The sequence below is a fragment of the Macrosteles quadrilineatus genome, unplaced genomic scaffold (assembly GCF_028750875.1).
Source record: "Macrosteles quadrilineatus isolate MER2022 unplaced genomic scaffold, UCM_ALF_1.0 Scaffold_9__3_contigs__length_116548681, whole genome shotgun sequence".
Taxonomy (NCBI): Eukaryota; Metazoa; Arthropoda; class Insecta; order Hemiptera; family Cicadellidae; genus Macrosteles; species Macrosteles quadrilineatus.
Genome location: NW_026542602.1, coordinates 58,816,312 through 58,834,476, shown reverse-complemented (window position 1 = coordinate 58,834,476; position 18,165 = coordinate 58,816,312). Strand labels below are relative to the sequence as shown.

General features: G+C 34.2%; 2 protein-coding genes across 2 annotated transcripts; one reads left to right on the top strand and one right to left on the bottom strand.

Moving 5' to 3' along the window:
- Positions 1-7,281: 7,281 nt before the first annotated feature.
- Positions 7,282-13,342, bottom strand: LOC129002703 (small ubiquitin-related modifier-like). Its single transcript, XM_054430705.1, has 5 exons — positions 13,188-13,342; positions 13,012-13,062; positions 11,067-11,144; positions 9,530-9,601; positions 7,282-8,369 (listed from the first exon to the last, which is right to left on the bottom strand). The coding sequence occupies exons 1-5, from the start codon at positions 13,200-13,202 to the stop codon at positions 8,274-8,276; spliced, it is 312 nt and encodes a 103-aa protein (XP_054286680.1). The 5' UTR covers positions 13,203-13,342; the 3' UTR covers positions 7,282-8,273.
- A 2,872-nt stretch (positions 13,343-16,214) lies between these two features.
- LOC129004009 (bis(5'-nucleosyl)-tetraphosphatase [asymmetrical]-like) lies at positions 16,215-17,276 on the top strand. The gene has a single exon (XM_054432381.1). The coding sequence runs from the start codon at positions 16,273-16,275 to the stop codon at positions 16,840-16,842; it is 570 nt and encodes a 189-aa protein (XP_054288356.1). The 5' UTR covers positions 16,215-16,272; the 3' UTR covers positions 16,843-17,276.
- Positions 17,277-18,165: the final 889 nt, after the last annotated feature.

Sequence of the window (18,165 nt, the reverse complement as noted above, 5' to 3'; positions counted from 1 at the left end):
CTATGAAACTTGCCACTCTGAGCAACGGCGATTGCTTCTGAAACGGAACGTTCATGTAATCATATATTTGAAAGAAGGTTAGCGTCTCTGACTTTAGAGCAGGAGGGACTCCCGGCACATCCACAAAACTTTAATAGGTTTGGACCACTTTCCCTATAAGTGTTAGAATAGAATTGATTAAAAATGCCACTGTCGTGGACACAAGAAAAACATCCTCATCTTCCCTGCACTGCTTTTGCTGGTTGCATCGGATTTAAAATGTTTTGTAAGATTTTATACCGGTGCACCTGAGGTGTATGAGGGATTGAAGTGTGAATCTATCTGACCAGATGATCTGGTGAAGGATTGCTGTTTGGTAATAAGGTAATAATTTGCAGCGAGGCCTCATGTTAGTGACATCCTGTATAAATTAATTTAAATAAAACAAAAATGGTGGTATATAAGGTGTGGCTATCAAGTAACGAGACTTGGTTTTCTAAGAGATAAACTGCATTAAGGCTGCGCTCTACCCTTTTGGCGCCCGCAAATGCAAGGGGTTTAGTTCTTACTCATAGTTGCCCCAATTGTGAACCGATTTAAAAGATCTTGGTGTTATATGTTTCTTTAAATATTATTGTAGTTTTGCGGTTTTTTTAAATTTTGATAATTAAAAAAATGTTATTAAAAAAAGGTTGGTAAAGATGTTAAAATATGCGTTTTCTTTATCATAAATTTTAACGCATACAAATCATTTTCAGAGAAAAAAAAACAAACGGGGAAAGTGAAATGTCAGAATCAGAATCCATTTATTGTCATTTGTCAACATTACATTGCTATAGACAACGTCAAAGAACATAAGAAATACAGTAATATGCAATATAAAAAGAAATAGTACGATGTACTTGTCAGACTAACAGATATAACAGAGTAAAACTTTACAAAGAAATAATAAACATTCAGCAATAAATTGATATAAACTACGAAAATTAACAATAAATCAACTACAACTACTCACCAAAGCATCACTAAATTTAAAGCTCATAACAGATCAAATTAAAATTTATATGAACAAAATTCATCAAGAGAATAAAAAGCTTTACTTATAAACCAGCTTGACAGTTTCGATTTAAATTGTTGAATTTCGAGGTTTCTAAACTCTTGTGGCAATTTATTAAAACACTTAATTTGTAGATATTTGTGGCTGACTATTGTTTTCCGCAATCTAGAATAGGGTGGGACAATATCTTGTGCTCTTCTGGTGTTATAATCATGGACCTTGTCAAAACATATAAAGTCACTCTGGTTTTCCTTTACATGTACATAAAAAAACAAGCCTAAACAGGTCCGTGACGTAGGAAGTGGTGAAGGAAGTTGTGAAGGTGAGTAGTCCGGATTGTGGGCACTGTTTTTGAAGATTAGATTAAGGTATCTGCAAATCTTAAAATGATATGGGGAGGGAGGTAAACAGGGCCGCGACGTAGGAAGTGGTGAAGGAAGTAGTCAAGGCGAGTAGTCCGGAGTGTGGGAACTGTTTATGACAATTAGATTAAGGTATCTGCAATCTTAAAATTATATGGGAAGGGAGGGAAACAAGTTCGCGACGTAGGAAGTGGTGAAGGAAGTAGTCCAGGCGAGTAGTCCGGAGTGTGGGAACTGTTTATGACGATTAGATTAAGGTTTCTGTAATCCTAAAATGCTATGGAAAGGGAGGGAAAAAGGTCCGCGACGTAGGAAGTGGTGAAGGAAGTAGTAAAGGCGAGCAGTCTGGAGTTCGGGAACTGTTTATGACGATTGGATTAAGGTATCTGCAATCCGAAAATGCTATGGAAAGGGAGGGAAACAGGTCTGCGTAGGAAGTGGTGAAGGAAGTTAGTAGTAAAGGCGAGCAGTCCGGAGTGCGGGAACAGTTTATGACGATTGGATTAAGGTATCTGCAATCTTCAAATGCTATGGGAAGGGAAGGAAACAGGCCCACGACGTAGGAAGTGGTGAACGAAGTAGTAAAGGCGAGCAGTGTGGAGTTTGGGAATGGATTAATGTATATGATGCAATACTAAGACTGCTTTCATATTAAACTAATGATTTTACCCGAGCAAAGCTCGGTCCCCTGGTACTAATTATTAACCAAGCAATGTGTCAATAGGAAACTTCTTGTGAAGCTCGGTAAGTCTGCAACAGAGACTTACTTATTCTCTCTTACAACAGGTTAAGGGGGATTATCTCAGTGATATCAAAGTTTCATAGAAGCGAGAGAAGACATCAAAGATAATTTGCCTAGGACCTTCAACGTCAAAAACTGATTAAAACACTGGAAAATAGGCCATTTCATCCGTCAAGATCGGTGTTTTGAGTATCTCTGTGCGGTTGTTTGGACTGTGTGGGAATTGACAAAATCAGTTAACAAACTTTACATGAATATTTCAACATGAAAAACCATGTTCTCAAATGGTGCTTAAAATCAATTAAAACACGCTTGAACAAAAGCATTCGCTGATAGAAATTTATTCTGACACCTTGGAGAACATAAAGAAAATCCTTAACTCCTTTTAAGTCTTTTTAGGGTGTCTTAAACTGAAGGGGTCAGGGGATAGTCACAATAACCTAATTTTACACCAGAGACCTTTTAGAGTTTTTATACTCACAGGAAAAAAACTTTTATATAATAAGCAATTATTTATTTTTTAAATAATTTTAGCTTGGTTCTTTATTTATTTACAGACTTTTTAGTATTATCTGTTTAATTATTGGTTTATTTTTTACACTCTTAACATTTTAAAATTAAACCAGTCTCATTATCTTATGGCCACACCTCCTGGATTTCTAACCACCATTCAATGGTTCCAACATCCAAACCAGTATGAAGGTTCTAAACATTTTTAAATTGTAGATTTTATCACAGGTAAGTAGGCCCACATAGGGTGGTATACACTAAGATATTATTGTGTAGAAGAATTTTTTGGAAAATACTTAAAATTTAAATATTTATGAAGAGCGTATGAGATAAATTTCAAAACACCTTTTTAAGAGTAAAAAGGTTTCTCACCCAAATATAACTTTTTTGACAAACAATATACCTTTGTCAGGTGTCTATGTTTAAAGCTCAACACTGCCTGAACAACTCTGTTCAGCAAAAAAAAAAATCTATTTTGTGCGAAGAATGTGTGAATGCAATTTTATAGGACTGAAAAAATAACTCAATATTTTATATCATACATCATAATGACAAATATTTTTTTAATTATTTGTGTTTTTTATGTTAAATCACAATTTAAACCAACAAAGTTATTCTATGCCATTTTACACTCATCCTTCATTCATATTTTGGTTAAAATAAGCACATAGGTGACGTCGCCATCTCAAATGAATATGAGTATTAAGTATTCATACCTACTTACAGTGCATGTTTGTCAAATGATTTTTAAAGAAGTTTTAGATTCAATAAGTATACAAACCTTATTTACACAAATGTTTTGATGACTAAAAAAATCTGAATGACACAAAATTACTTCTATTGGTTGAAAATCTAAGAGGCACATTTAAATGCATTACTTAACTTCTCTACAGTGTATGACTTACATTGACAGTTGACATTTAGCGGCTTCTCCAAGCTTGTCTCACTCCCTCAGTGGTTGTCTGATTAATGTTAACTAGGCTACTTAAACCACTCATCACTGATGTGGGTGGCTTTCCAACAATTGATCATAAAATCTTAACCGTGCGATGTTTTAAATATACCTAAAGGCTAACAATTATGTTCTACAGAACTTAGTTTGAAATTTAGTCATGTTTAGGAGGAATAACCTGTCACAATGAAAAATAGTGGATATTTATAAAAAAAATATTTTTAATAAAAAATGATCAGATACTTAATGTAAAGATGTTGATAATATCATAGAAAGATAGATGTTTAAGAAAGTTTAGTGTTAGTTGTTCATCCCGTATAAAATATTTTAGTTTTCTAGTAAAAACATTTAAAATATTTTATTTTACAACTTGGTGATGATAAATAACCATATTTTGATGTAAAAACTTTTTATTACTACTTTTGTTACATTTTAAAATGTGAAACTACGTTTTTCTTTCCCATTTGTATCTTTCAACTTGTTTTGTATAAAAGAATAATTTGTTGTTAAGTGGTTATATTATATGAGCACTATATAAGCTAGTTTCTGGTAAAAAAAAATTGAGAAGTAATTAAAAACAAAATGGAAACACTAAATATGATAAATAAAATGAAGGACCGAGTTCAAATTAAAGCAGCCATACTAAATGCATTACTTCTTAACTCAGTTGACAGATCATTGTGTCAGCGCATTAAGCAAGTTATTCTAAGTGTATAGAGTATGACTCAGTGAATGACAATACCAATTGAGCTGGATCTAATTTAGGCTGTTCTGTTTGTTTAGAACTTAAGTCAGCAAACAAACTTACAACTGTAAAAATTACCATTGCATTTTACTGTTTAATTGAAATTCGTTTTGCTTCAGACAATATAAATGAAACTTGCATAAATTCTATGAAACGGCTAAACCCTCAATTGACTGAATCAAGGAAAAGGTCGGTGAAATAATTCAATATACTGGTTGTGATTATTTCAAAGTATCACATATCAGAATATCCAGGTAACTTAAGAGATCAACTAAACAATGTGAAAACTGTGTTTCTACTAATTATGGTGGAAAGTGTATATACACAATAATCTGTCTAGTAACATCTACTTGCCTTGCCATCACCAAAAACAAACTTTATACAAAAAACATACAGGCTATTTTCTAGCATGGTTGGGTGAGTTACATTTATTAAGAGAATCCGTTTACTCCTTAATATTTTACAGAATTTGATATAAGATAAGTGATTCTGTTTGATCAAATGAGGCTTGCGTTTAATTGTACCAGCGATATCAAACAATTGTCAATTCTTTTACATACTAGTTTACAGACACTGCAAAATTTCAAAACTAGATTAAGAATTTGATAATAATTAACATTAATGAAAATTTAATCATGGTTTGTATAAGTTTTCAGTGCCAATCAGACTACAAAAGATAATTAGATAATAATTAAACAGTAGATTCATAAAGTGAAAAATCATCTATACCGTTTGAAATTCAACATTATTTCACATTTCCAATGAATGTAGTAGACTAATACACAATAGTGCATTCAATATTAACTCACCACTTGTTGGTTCCTCATAATCAACTATAGATGCCACATGTTAACCTTTCAAAGAACAGCTGCTGACTGACTGGTACAGCTGATTGATTGTTGAACTGGTTAACCAGCTGATAAGCAAACAATAAGCATTTTGTTCATAAAACTTTGATAATTATACTATGATCAATTGACTAAGCGAAAATTGCTTTTTTTTAGTCGTCATTATAGTTAAATAAATGTAGTATGTGTCATTAGAACAGGGTTTTATGGGGTAAAAAATGTTATTTCTTGTTTTTTACCATCAAAACATAAAATTTCCCAATTTCTCTCTAGACTATGTTAAAGAGCTTAAAAAAAAAACAAATAATTTAGTGTATTCAAGTGTTTTTGTAAGGTTATTGGTTACAGAGAAAATTCAAAAAATGTAATTTTAAAATCCTAATGTTATTATTATGGAGGACTAAACTGTTGTAGTACCCTATGCTTGTTTATGGATATATATTGATCAAATTTGGCAAATCTATTAATTTAAACAAAGATATAATTAATGTTTTACTAAAAAACACTTTATTACCCTAACTGTAGCAGCAAACCCGGGTAATTGATACCTATAATGTTGTTTAAATAGATTTAATTTAAACTTTCATTGTTTATTAAAACAGTTCTTGTTTTGTCCATCAGATGCACAGTTTAGGCGGAATTCAATGTTTTATAACAGATGCTAGACCATAAATTACAACGTCATGTTAGCCGATAAGTTAGTATAAGCAAACTGGTTACACTACTGGATCAAGTAGCCAGTCATATTTCTCTACATCTCATGTATTGTTACATTGTGGTTTTTTGTGAGAAATAAACTTCATTATTCATTATTCAAATCAATTCAGGCAAATGGAAATTCGCTTAGTCTGCAGGTTTGTTGCAGCGGGGGTATTTTAAACTTCATGTTGATGGCCCCTGCATTACTATAAGTGACAGGTGTTTACTAAATTAAATGCCAAGATCGTCCAAGCCATTATGTAGGGCAAACAGGCTGAGGGTTCGTTACTAGTTACAACGAACACAGGCCCAACCCACGTTCAATCAAGCAAAATTCAGTTTTTGCTCAATATTTAATTGACCTAAACCATAATATGAGCGAGATTGGTGATGGTGTAGAGGTGCCACATGTATGTAGAAAAGGTACTGTATTAAGTTAAACACGCAAGAGGAATTTGAAATCTACAAATTATACCACGACCGTGGACACATCCTCAATGAAAAACTGCATTTCCATTCACACTCTTCAATGTTTTATTAAACCAAAGTAACCGACCACCTGACCTTTGTCCAACTAATAACGTCGACAACAAAGTATGTGTATGACACTGTAGTCCACTAAAAAAATAACAGTCATGCAAAAAATTGACAGTCAATAGGTACTGTGCAGTTATCTGGTGTTTCAACTTTCTCAAGAGGAAGATTACTCTGCTTAATCTCACACAGATGGAATCAATATGAAGGCCGAACTGTAGTTTTGAGTCCAGGACGAAGCCAAGAAGATTGACAGGGGGGTCAAAAGACGGAGATGATCTGCTTAGGGCGAGCAGGAGCCTTTGTGTTTTGTCTTTGTTGAACTTCAAGCTATTGGTGAGGAAACAGTCCTTAGCCTATTGGAAAAGATGCTCTGAACAGGCGACCGCCACAGTAGGATCTTGCCCCCTGCCTAGGAGGGTTGTATCATCCGCAAATAGTAACGTATCTCTCTCCCAGCCAAGGTCGTTCATTAGAAAAAGGAAGAGTGTGGGACCAACTAGCCCTGCGGGACTCTAAACTTCACATCTACTGGGGAGGATAGTACATCCTGCACACCCACCATCTGATCCTTGTTATGGTTAATAACATGTTAATGTTCCAGACAGAATGCTCAGCAGTGAACAAGTGAGCATCTGCAAAATAATGCTCAGACTGTGATATAGGCTAGTTTTGCATGTATGTTACTAAAGACCCACTGTGATCATGTTCATGACTCTTTTAACTTTTTTTCAATTTATTGCTATCACAATGTCTATTACACAACTGTGTCTAATGACAATTAAAAGTTCTTATTCATGAAACCACGTGTATACGTTAAACAGTTGCTGGGAATAGTGAATCAATAAACACATTTGTGTTTAAAATTTATTTACAAAATACACTAGAAAAGAACAAATAGAAATAAACCATTTGACTGGTGAGTAAACTATAATCTTGCAGACACACATTTCTTATAAATAACAACTAGCCCTACAAAAGAATTTAAAAAATGTACAATTGTGTAGAGTGACTACACAAAACAGCCAGGGGCATTTAAGTTTGATCCTTCATGTATATTCTTAATTCAATTTTCTTAACTAAAATTACCCACATGATACTTTTTGGTTTAAAACAATAAACAAAGAAATGTATCTAAATAAACAAGAGCCCCGCTATTCCAAACTATTCGCGTCCAGACCCTGTTTGGATGACCAAAAAGTACAGATCAGCCGAAAATGTGCAGTAAATTTTAGTTAAAAAAACACATAGGCCTAGCCTTGATTTTTTTTAATACAAAGTAAACTTTTCCCCCAACATGGATCGGATTAGCCAGACGTTAGACAAATAGTTCGGTAATAGAAAAAAATCAATTTGTTTGCTTTTACACAGGTAGATGTGCTGTGAGAAAAAGGGCTAAAGTGAAAAAAGATTGGATTAAAAATATTTCACTATGAAATGTTTATGGTTCGGTTTCAGCTCTTTAAAATGCATAAGGTATAAAAGGACGATTGACGGAAAGAAATTGCTTAGTGTCGCAGATTCAAAAGAGGGCTATCTATTGTTCTGTGACCTTAATTTCCAGCGGTTCTGATTTCACCCCAACACTACTTACTTCCGCCATTCATCTCTAACAAAATTTATCAAAATGAAAACATCTGATTCTTAAAAATCAATTTGGAAATGTACAACGTTTTTGGAAAATAATCTATTTGTTGGAAAATACTACAAAACTCCAAAGTCATCTTAAATACAGTAGTACACTTAATAAGATTTATCATCAGTTACCCTCTGGGACAAAAACAATATATAATTGAAGGCTTGTCATCGTCCGTACAACACACAACGTCCTCAACACTGGAATGCTCAACACATGCTGTCGTGCGTCGTGTCCGTCTCGCAATCTCTACCTCCTGTCTGTTCCTGGTATACCTCGATGACATCATCATTCTCCATCTCCAGCTAAAACAAATAGGCCTAAACATTAACCAATGGTCCTACTTGTAAAATATAACTCAATAAAGTTTCAACTCAGACCTCTCACTGAGCCAGAAAACGTTGTGTTTGAATCGGCTAGTGTCCACCCCAGAATATAGGAGTGCAGCTGTCACTGGCCGGCTTGGCTGGGCGTGGGATTGGTAGAAGACAGCACTCACGTTACTACACGGTTACTATCAGTTGGTCATATATACAAGTGAAACTTTGAAAAATCACAGCAGTATTGGTGCTTGTGGATTCTGGTGACACTAACGCATTAAAATACAGTAGAACCCCGGTTAACCGAAATAAAGGGGGGGGGGGAGCGGTTTCGGATAACCAATTTTTCAGTTAACCCGCCATATGCTAAAAATAGCTTATGAATTACCTCGACATGTAGGACAAATGTTTGAAACAATGTCTATATATAATAAAGTGTTTTATTTCAGTTACAAAAATGTTAAGATGGGGTTTTAAAACACTTTAAACTAAACAGCTAGGGTTACATTCTTATATTTTAGCCCTGTTTTATTTTATGGAACCGTTTCGGTTAACCCAATTCAAATTCGGTTAACGTTTTGGTTAAAATTCGTTTTTTTAACCAGGGTTTTACTGTTGAACTTTTTATTGGCTCAGTTAGTTTTGGGTTAGGTCGTTAATTCTGTGACAATATGCTGTTGAGAAAGACGTTCTTTTTCACTGCAATTTGATAAAACCACTGTCTACAATATAACCACTTATCACTTACAGTTTACGGTACCGGTAATTATTTTTTACGATCATTTCGACATCTGTGACACAAGCTGTGATAGTTTGATGCAATCGTGATTCTCGATAAATAATATCAGCCTATATTAAATTTCAACGATTCAACAATTCAAATTTTCCAGTTCCTTACAATCCATGGATGTTTTTCCTGGCCATTAAAATTCACGCACTTAATTCCTGGTTTCCAGGATAGCTCGACACTGGTTGATGTGTAACCCAGAACAAGAGCCAATGTTTTTAAGCTTTTTTGTGAGGATAGCAGTCTGTACATGAATGACCAGGCTATCTGTACAACCCCTTACACAGTGGCCTACTGGAGGTTACTTTCCAAAAGGTTCTCAAACTCACACACACAATGTTAATGTTATTATTTTTACCTGCTTTGGTGTTTCGTCATCATTAATTCTTCTGCCATCAAAGAGGAATCTCAAAGATGTCACTGGAACACCCTAGATTAGAAAAATATCACATGTCATACAAAAGAACATACAAAAGGTTAAAGGTACGGTATTATTCTTCTCAAGGTAAACAAAGAATAATTTTATGAAATCTCAGTTACAAAGATTTTAGAAGGTCAAGTCTTTAGTTTATGCTGCTTTAATATAAAAAGTTTGACTTAGGTTACGGCAAGTCAATGCTCACAACTAACAATTATTTAAATGAAATATTACATGAAAACATCACATTCTTGGGTAGTTTTGACACAAATGTTGCAGAATTTTAACCATAGATTTCTTAAACATACCTTTACCCACAGTTCATTTCACTTGTCATCTGTCCTACCTAGGCCTACCTGGTTTATTTAAACGTTTTATGTTTGAACGGCGATATCTTCAGTAATATTCATCTGCAGTGAATAAATAATGGTATAGGCCTATTTGGATTCAGGAGGTAAAAAATTATAAAGATATCAAAACTAAAAAGTCTTTTGGATGCACCTATAGTAAATAATCACTGTAAACTGAAGTAAGAATTTAAGAACAGCAACAAAGGAAATATTAACGTATAGGCCTACAGTAGACTCCCGATTATCCACAACCCCAAAAATATGTTATGCGCAAGTTAAATGTACCTTATACAGCGACGACCAAGAGGTTTAGTGTGGAGAGGTCCATCTTGTGGGCAACTAAAGAGTTGGTGTTGTTTACTTCACCACAGATGAGTCACCAATGAGTTGATAAGTTATATTTGGTGTGTTTAGTTTTTTATGTTATTACTAGGCCTTTAGACAGGCTCTCCAATGTTATTTGTGTGGTAAGTAGACACATGTTAAACAAAGTTATTACTACCTAAACCCTAAGCCCATATTAAAGCTTAACTAAGCATTTAAAGTCAATATCATTTCCTAGGCATTTAAGGTTAGGTTTGTAGGTACTATTTACACAATTTCTACTATCGACGGTCACTCAGCCACTCATAATCGTAGATAATCGGGAGTATACTGTATTTGACTGAGTATCAATGAAACGATACAAGTACACGTAAAAACATAAATTAAGTCATAAGCCTCATTCTTATTTAATTAATTAGGCATATGTTATCCTGCTAAATATCTTATGTTAGATAATTTTTTTCATATTTTTGGCATTTTATATTTTGTTTTACTACCTACCTATATTGTTATGTTAATTAACATTTAATTTAATAAAAGAATGTCCTTATTGTTTAGACAGCTTGACTTACAACACATCACAGTTTGCTGTCAATATCCTGTTAACCAAAATAGATTGTTATGAAATAAAATAATTAAGATCATTTTAAAACATGAGACAACTGCAAGAATCTGCAGATTTCTGAATCACTTAAGTTTAATCAAGCAGTGCATTTCTATAGGATTTTTATTTTATTTTGTAACGTTATTCTACAACTTTAACCATATGGCAGTTAAAAAATGAGTTATTGACTGTCACTTACCACTCTTTCGCTGTAAGATTTCTTGAGTTTTCCCATCTGCGTTGTCATTTTGACCCGAAAGTGGATTTCATTTGAGTCCTGGAACGGCACAATATTAATTTTAGAACAGAGGTAAAAAAAATATGTTTAAATTACTTTGAATTAACTTAAAACCTTGAAGGCTGTTAACCCTTAAAAACTTGTTTCAGCAGACTCTACAAATTCATAATTTATCAGGGTCTTGGAACAAAAATGCTACCATCTCTCACAGAGACTGTAACCGTAGGCTAACCATGTGTCATGATGCTATGGAGGCGTCAGCCAGTATGGGCAAATATATTTAAGAAAGTTGCTGTCATCTCTCCAGAACGGCATTTAAAGTAGTGGTTGGCGTTATATATAATGTAATAGGGTAAATAACACTATTACTGAAGATTCACCTATTACTTTGGTAACAGACTACTGAGAATACCCTATTATTTTTGTAATGTTTTCTGAACTGTTAGAACAAGCTAGGGAAATTGCGCTGACCGTGTCGTCCTATTAATTAATTGTAAACGCTTGGTTATTATATCATCAATCATATCTGAGAATCATATTATATGATTCATATAGGCCTATTTTTGTAATCTCGTAGTACCAACGTAGAAGTAAAATAACGCTGACCATATAATCCTATTAATAAACGCGAAGTACAAACAAGTGAAATAAGTTAACGGGGAAATAAGAGGTGACAAAAATAATAGAGTTATTTCACCTATTAGGGTACCAAAAAACTAACTTAAGTAAAGTTCCTAACTATTACTGAAAAGTAACGATATTTCCCATCTCTAATTTGAAGTAGGGTTGAATGTAAGTTAATGTAAAAGCATGATCATTTAACTGAGGTGTGCCATCCTTAAATTTTTGATCAAGCCAAAAATCTGAAGTAGCCTAATAACTTATTGAGATCATCTACTGCTGTCGTAGGGACATCATCATCATCTTCTGCGAACGAAGACGAAATTCTGATCATCCGTCGCAGCTGCTTAGGCATCATTATAGTCTCCCGCGGCCGTGTAGATATCATCATATGTAGTCATCTGCGATTGTGGAAACGACACTGTTGTCATGCGTGATCACGGTATATTGTCATTGAAAATTCCAGGTAGAAATACAAAATTCATGCCTTAACTTCGTTAGTTCCTGGTTTTTCCAGGTTAAAAAAATCACGCATAATTACAGTTTATTCCAGTCAATGGGTACCCTGATAATTCCTACTATTAAGTTATTCTAAAGTAACTTAGCCTATAATAAGTTACCGTGACTTAAATTAAGTTGGGCTAAGTTTATGCAACTCCATGATATTTACAAGAATGTATGTCAAACCAAATACCGTCAGCAATCAGCATTAAGTTATCAGTTGTACTGTAGTATAGGTATTGTTAGTTCGAGTCCTCCTCTACTATCGATAGACATATGATTATCATACTCATGACTAGGCCTATCATAAGTTATTATTATGGCCATTCTTTTACCAGACAATAACTTAGATTTGGGTAAAAATATGCACCTAAGTTAGTTCAATCTCAATTGATGATAGTAAAAATAAGTTAATAATAATAACAAGTTAATAATAGGCCTAAGATTGATTAACTTAATATGGGAAAATCAATCAAAGGTTGTTATTAACTAATTTACCTAACTTAATTGGAGTTATAGGCTTAGGCTAGGCCTAACTCTTTAACTTAGGCCTAAGTATAGAATAGCCCTATCAAAGTTCTGCCAAGTTAAGTTACTTTTCTCTTAAATATAAATAAATATTTAAAGCATCAATAAAATCTCCAGGTTTATGGGCAAAACCCTCCTAAAAGAAGCCTAGACCATGTCAGACTTAAGGTTAGGTTATGCTAGGCTAGGCCTACTACCAGTAACATTCAAACGCCATTAATTAGTTTTTAAAGCTTGATAAGTACTTTAAACTTACGTTTCCAACGACTTTTAGTTTGATGTATTCCGAATTATCGTCCTTCTGTCCCTGAAAAAAATACCAAAGCAAATCAAACACGAGTCACACAAGTAGTTAGGCCTAATGCCTTAGTTTGACAATAATTCACAAAATTCACTAACAAATCAATTATTTAGTTGATATGCTTGCATTACCTGTGTGTCAGACATGTTGTGTTTAGAATTAAATAATCCAACACTCAATTATAAACTGTTATAATTAAAATTAAGTTTTCCTAATGTGATATAATGGCGCCAAGAACTAAACAGAGCAATGAAATGTTGTGACCATCAAACCATCAAAAGAGTGTGTTCAGAACAAGCTTGAGGCATACCCCCTAAACCCTGAAAGATGATTCGTCTGAGTGCTTTGTGTTGACCAATCACAGCCAAGTATTATGCGAAACCCTTGACACTGAATGCACACCCATACCCTCAATACAATAAAGGGGTATGATAAAGATTTTCATTTGAAGAATTCAAAACCAATTATATTTTATAAATAAAGCTATAAGTTTAAATCTCTCGTCAACATAGTTGTAATAGATCGATATTTAAATTGGACTATAGATTGTTCACGATTGCCGGCATGGGAAAAATGATTTTTGAGTCCAATTCATCAAGGGTATACCATAGAGTAAGGTATGATGTTGATGTTAAGTTTTGATACTACAATCATAGACTAACCGGTGTATTTAATCTATGCCACCATGTACCCAGGTATTTCGTAAAATTGGATTAATTAGTGCTTCAAAAGTGTTTAAAGGCTTGAGAGTATACTCAAAATCCAATCTAGCAAAATATCATAACTTTTGGTATCCAAAAAATAAGCTTAACTTAATTATAGCTTTGTACTCTTTTCTTCAAATGTATTCAGAAAAGAACTGTATAGTAAATACTATAGACTATAGAGATAGAAAATAAAAGTATTTAACATTTTTTAACCTAACATAGCACAAACAATTGGACAGATCTTTTATATTCAGCACCTTTTTATACAACACAAAATATTAATAGTTTTACATAGTTTTATTGAAATATGTAAAACATCGCCCTAATCACTGAACTAATAGTGTGGATGCAACTAAAAAATAACATATGTCAAAACTGCTGAATTCCAATCCAATTTATGTAAGCCGGCTGATTTAAACCATGATCCAAGATGTTCAGGAATTATCAAACAACATATTAGATCAAACCACCTGCCTTATACAAAAATGCTGCAATCGTTGAAGGAAATAGATCTAGTATATTTCATAACAAGGGTAGAAATAGAAAGTTAGTCATTTGAGACCAAAGTGTTCGCTGAATCTCGCTTTCAGTTATGTTTCACTTTTCGCTACCACTTTTCAGAAATAGCTATGATTTGTGTGAGCGCCCGAGTGTGACCATACATTACATTTCGCGAGTGGTAATGACTGATGTTTCTACTCGACCTCGAAATACACACAAGATTTTCTCTACCATTTTACAGTAACTTAAAATAACACAAAGATTAACTTTTTAGATGTATATAAAATGTCATTTAGGTTATTTTTGCTTTTTTTAAGGGTTTATTAATTGCTTATTGTTGATAGCTAACGTACCGGATCTCTGTGGTTGGTGTGACGACAACACTGTAAAACCGGCAGAATCGGCTTGATTGAAAGCACCAATGTTTATTATTTATTTTTAATTTTAGTTGTAAGATATTAATTGACCTGGCCAATGCAAATTTTGTTTTTGTTATTTTGGTCCAATAAATGAGTTACGAGTTATTAAACTTACTGTAGGCGAGAGTTAAGAAGTCCTCTGAGCCAGGGCAATATGCAGCAATGTTGGAATGTTGCCGCGCGGTATTTGCAGGTGCACCACCCTCTCTCAGCAACGGCAATGCATTGTGTTTTTCTTTTTACCTTACGGTATGAAGGTTTTAGGTAAAAAGCATTTATTATATTATTAAAATAATCGAACACACAATAATATTGGTGTGTAATTACTATAACTGTGCACTTTGGCTATCCAATATACAAAACGTAAATTTTACATGGACATTATTATGTATTGTTCTATTAAATTAATATTCAAAGTTTTCGTACATGTATTGCACTTGCACTTCTACAATATTAATAAAGTCGCGTACGTAACTAAAAATAAATTAAAATCACAGTTGTCTGTGGAAGTGAGCCCTGACTGCCGCGTGGAACATGAGCATGCGTTCAGCCGTCGAGTAGCAAGTGCCAGCATTTTTAGAATAGGCCAGGGCTCAGCAGGGGACTTCTTAACTCTCGCCTACAGTCATCGAAGTATATAACACAACTTGTTGTGTGAAGTATATAAGTTGTGTTATATACGTCGATGCCTACAGTGAGCCGCTGCCGCTCTAGAGTGGCAATCCAAATCCACTACTTTGTGTATAGTGTGCGTACGCTGGTGCGTACACGTGTATTGTGATCATTTCCATGCACTACACAGTGGTAGCAGGTAGGGAATAATTTAGTTTTGTGCAACTAGTGTGCGAAGTGGCACTTATTACCTACTTTGCAGCACATTTACAATAAACAGCTGATTTTATTCATCATATGTCTTTATGTAATCTAAATCTTTGTTATTTGTTTTTCTCTATTATTGTTTCAAGTAACTTTGGCAGATGAATGACCTATGTATAATTATTGACTTTAATATAGGAATATTAGAGGTAGAAAACAAGTTTTTTTTCAAAAAATGACTTAGAGGAAAGTTATGTAATTTTTTACTAGAATAGGGTACCATCCTGTGATCAAAATTGGTAGGTAGTTTACATTAAAAAAGTAAACTTCCGGTGTGATTTTGGATTTGAAACTATCACCATTTGGTTTAAGTTAGCCCAATTTATTTAGTTCTGTATCATTTGTTGTTTGTAAGAAAAGGTTTCCCTTGTTTAGGGTGTACGGGTGGTTTTGGATACCCGGTATATGCTGGTACTGTATATACGCAAACTGAAACTAGACCAATCGAAAACTATCAGAAATATATACCCAAAGCATTTGCAATTCATCTGAAGATTTGCGTCGTCGTAGTTCATTCACTGATGCGACCTTGCACTTCATTAATAATAAATCTATAGCAATGAAGATAAAAATAATCAATATTACATGCTAATCATCTTCTATTTGTCAGGAATGACGTATCCGACACCATTTGATTAATGTTTCCGTTGTCGGTGATAAGAGAAACATGAAACTAGCCCTTTCTTTTACCACAGCTCACCCAAACGGTCACCATGCCGATGACAATAAGATCCGCCGGGTTCGTCATCTTCCGGAGGTTCAGCGACAAAGAGGACGCGGATTTGCCAGAGTATCTGCTACTGCAGGCCTCGTATGGCGAATTCCACTGGTCACCACCCAAAGGGGAGGTGGAGTACTTCGAGCCCGACTACTTGGCAGCTGTACGGGAGACGAGGGAAGAAACGGGATTGACATCAGAAAATCTCAAGATGGGATTCGATATCAGCCAAACCATAGACTACGTCAATCGTAAAGGAAGAAAGAAAAAGGCGATTTACTATCTGGCCGAGCTGCTGAACGATGTCCCGATAGTACTCTCGGACGAACACCAGATCTACAAATGGTTTCCCGCGGAAGAGGCGAGGTCCATATGCTTGTATCAAGACTTGTCCAAAGTGATTGATAACTTTGAAACCTTCATCAAAAAGGGTGAATGGGACTATATATACGGGGATGTGAACCATGGTGCGAAACCGGATGTTGATTACGAAAAGTACAACTTTGATTGTCCAACGTGCGGACCCCAACCGGAGGCTCCAACTACCGAAATAACGGGTGCTTGAGGCCCTCAGATGAAATAAAGAGCTTTGGGCTGAACACTTTATCAAAGTGATGGAGTAATCTTCTCCAACCTTTAAAGTGTAAGTAATACTGTAAAGCAATTTTGAACCTGGTAGTTGCTGGCTAACTAATCTCCTCATAATAATACATTAGGTAATTGTATGTAAAGTTTCTCATGAGTGACTACTCAACCATTAATGATGGTGTAGTGTTCATTTTATATGACACTTGCTATAGGTACCTTATTTAATAATGTTTGGAGGAAAATCAGTATTAGAACACTGTGTTTAGACTGTAATTTTAAATTTTAGGCTGTAAAAAGTAATTTACAAAATATTTCAGATTCAGTGATTAAAGTCTATGTGGGCTATCCTGTGTATTTCTTCCTCATATGAATATGAGTGTTACCCTTCATTTTATTATTGCTAATTAGACAATTGAATCTTTCCTAATCAGTTAGTTAAAGTCTTAATAAACCATACAAACGCACCTCTTCAACTTCAATTATCAATTCATTGAGATGGGTAAGCCGGCATGATTAAATAAGTGCCGGCCAATTTTGGAAAAGATAACCACCCAGACTGAGAGGAATTTCCTTCAACTTTAAAATGTGATTTTTTGAATTTATGATAATTTTTATGAATCTTTTATTAAACTACAGTACACAAATTAACTAAAATTAGCCTTTTACTCTTTTACTGGATAGTTTTGTAAACGTACAGACCTGGACAAAATTTCCAAAACTCCTGCGTGTAAGGCCAATAATTATTACTGTTTGCGGAGTTTTTCCGAATTCAAACCACTCCGCCTAAAATGTTATAATGTTTTATGAGGTATAGACCTGTTTTGTGTTAGCTTATCTGATCAAACCATTAAAACAGCTTTATCCTTTTGAGCTATGTTTACGTCAAAGTTTACATAAAATGTTTAAAACAAAAGTTCTCAAGAAATTAAATAACGCTAGTTTTTGTTCAAACATCTCATTTTTCAAAACAATTTTTTATTGTTTACAACAGATTTGTTTACATGAGAAGTTTGTAAGTTTGACACAGTAACTCTTACAATTATTTCTTATTGAACTATCTTATTTCTATTGTACGAGTTGGTGTCTGCCTTTTTCACCACTTTTGGCTATATTTTATCCTATTATTATAGACAGATCATCATAGATTCATGAGATTAAAGTCATACATGTTTTCAATCATTGGGAAAATCTTTGATTGTGTAATACAATACAAAATAATACAAGTGCAGAAGTGTTTGCTTTGACAGTAACCCCACAATCAATTTCTCAAAACTATGCTAGAGGGTTATTCATTGGCATA

Excerpts from the sequence above, each read along its gene's own strand:
- LOC129002703 (XM_054430705.1), bottom strand. Across the intron at positions 11,145-13,011 it reads AACTAAAAGTCGTTGGAAAC|GACTCAAATGAAATCCACTT; the intron begins GTAAGTTTAAAG and ends GTGCCGTTCCAG. Across the intron at positions 8,370-9,529 it reads ATGACGAAACACCAAAGCAG|CTGGAGATGGAGAATGATGA; the intron begins GTAAAAATAATA and ends TATTTGTTTTAG.
- LOC129004009 (XM_054432381.1), top strand. The coding sequence starts at position 16,273 with ATGCCGATGACAATAAGATCCGCCGGGTTCGTCATCTTCCGGAGGTTC.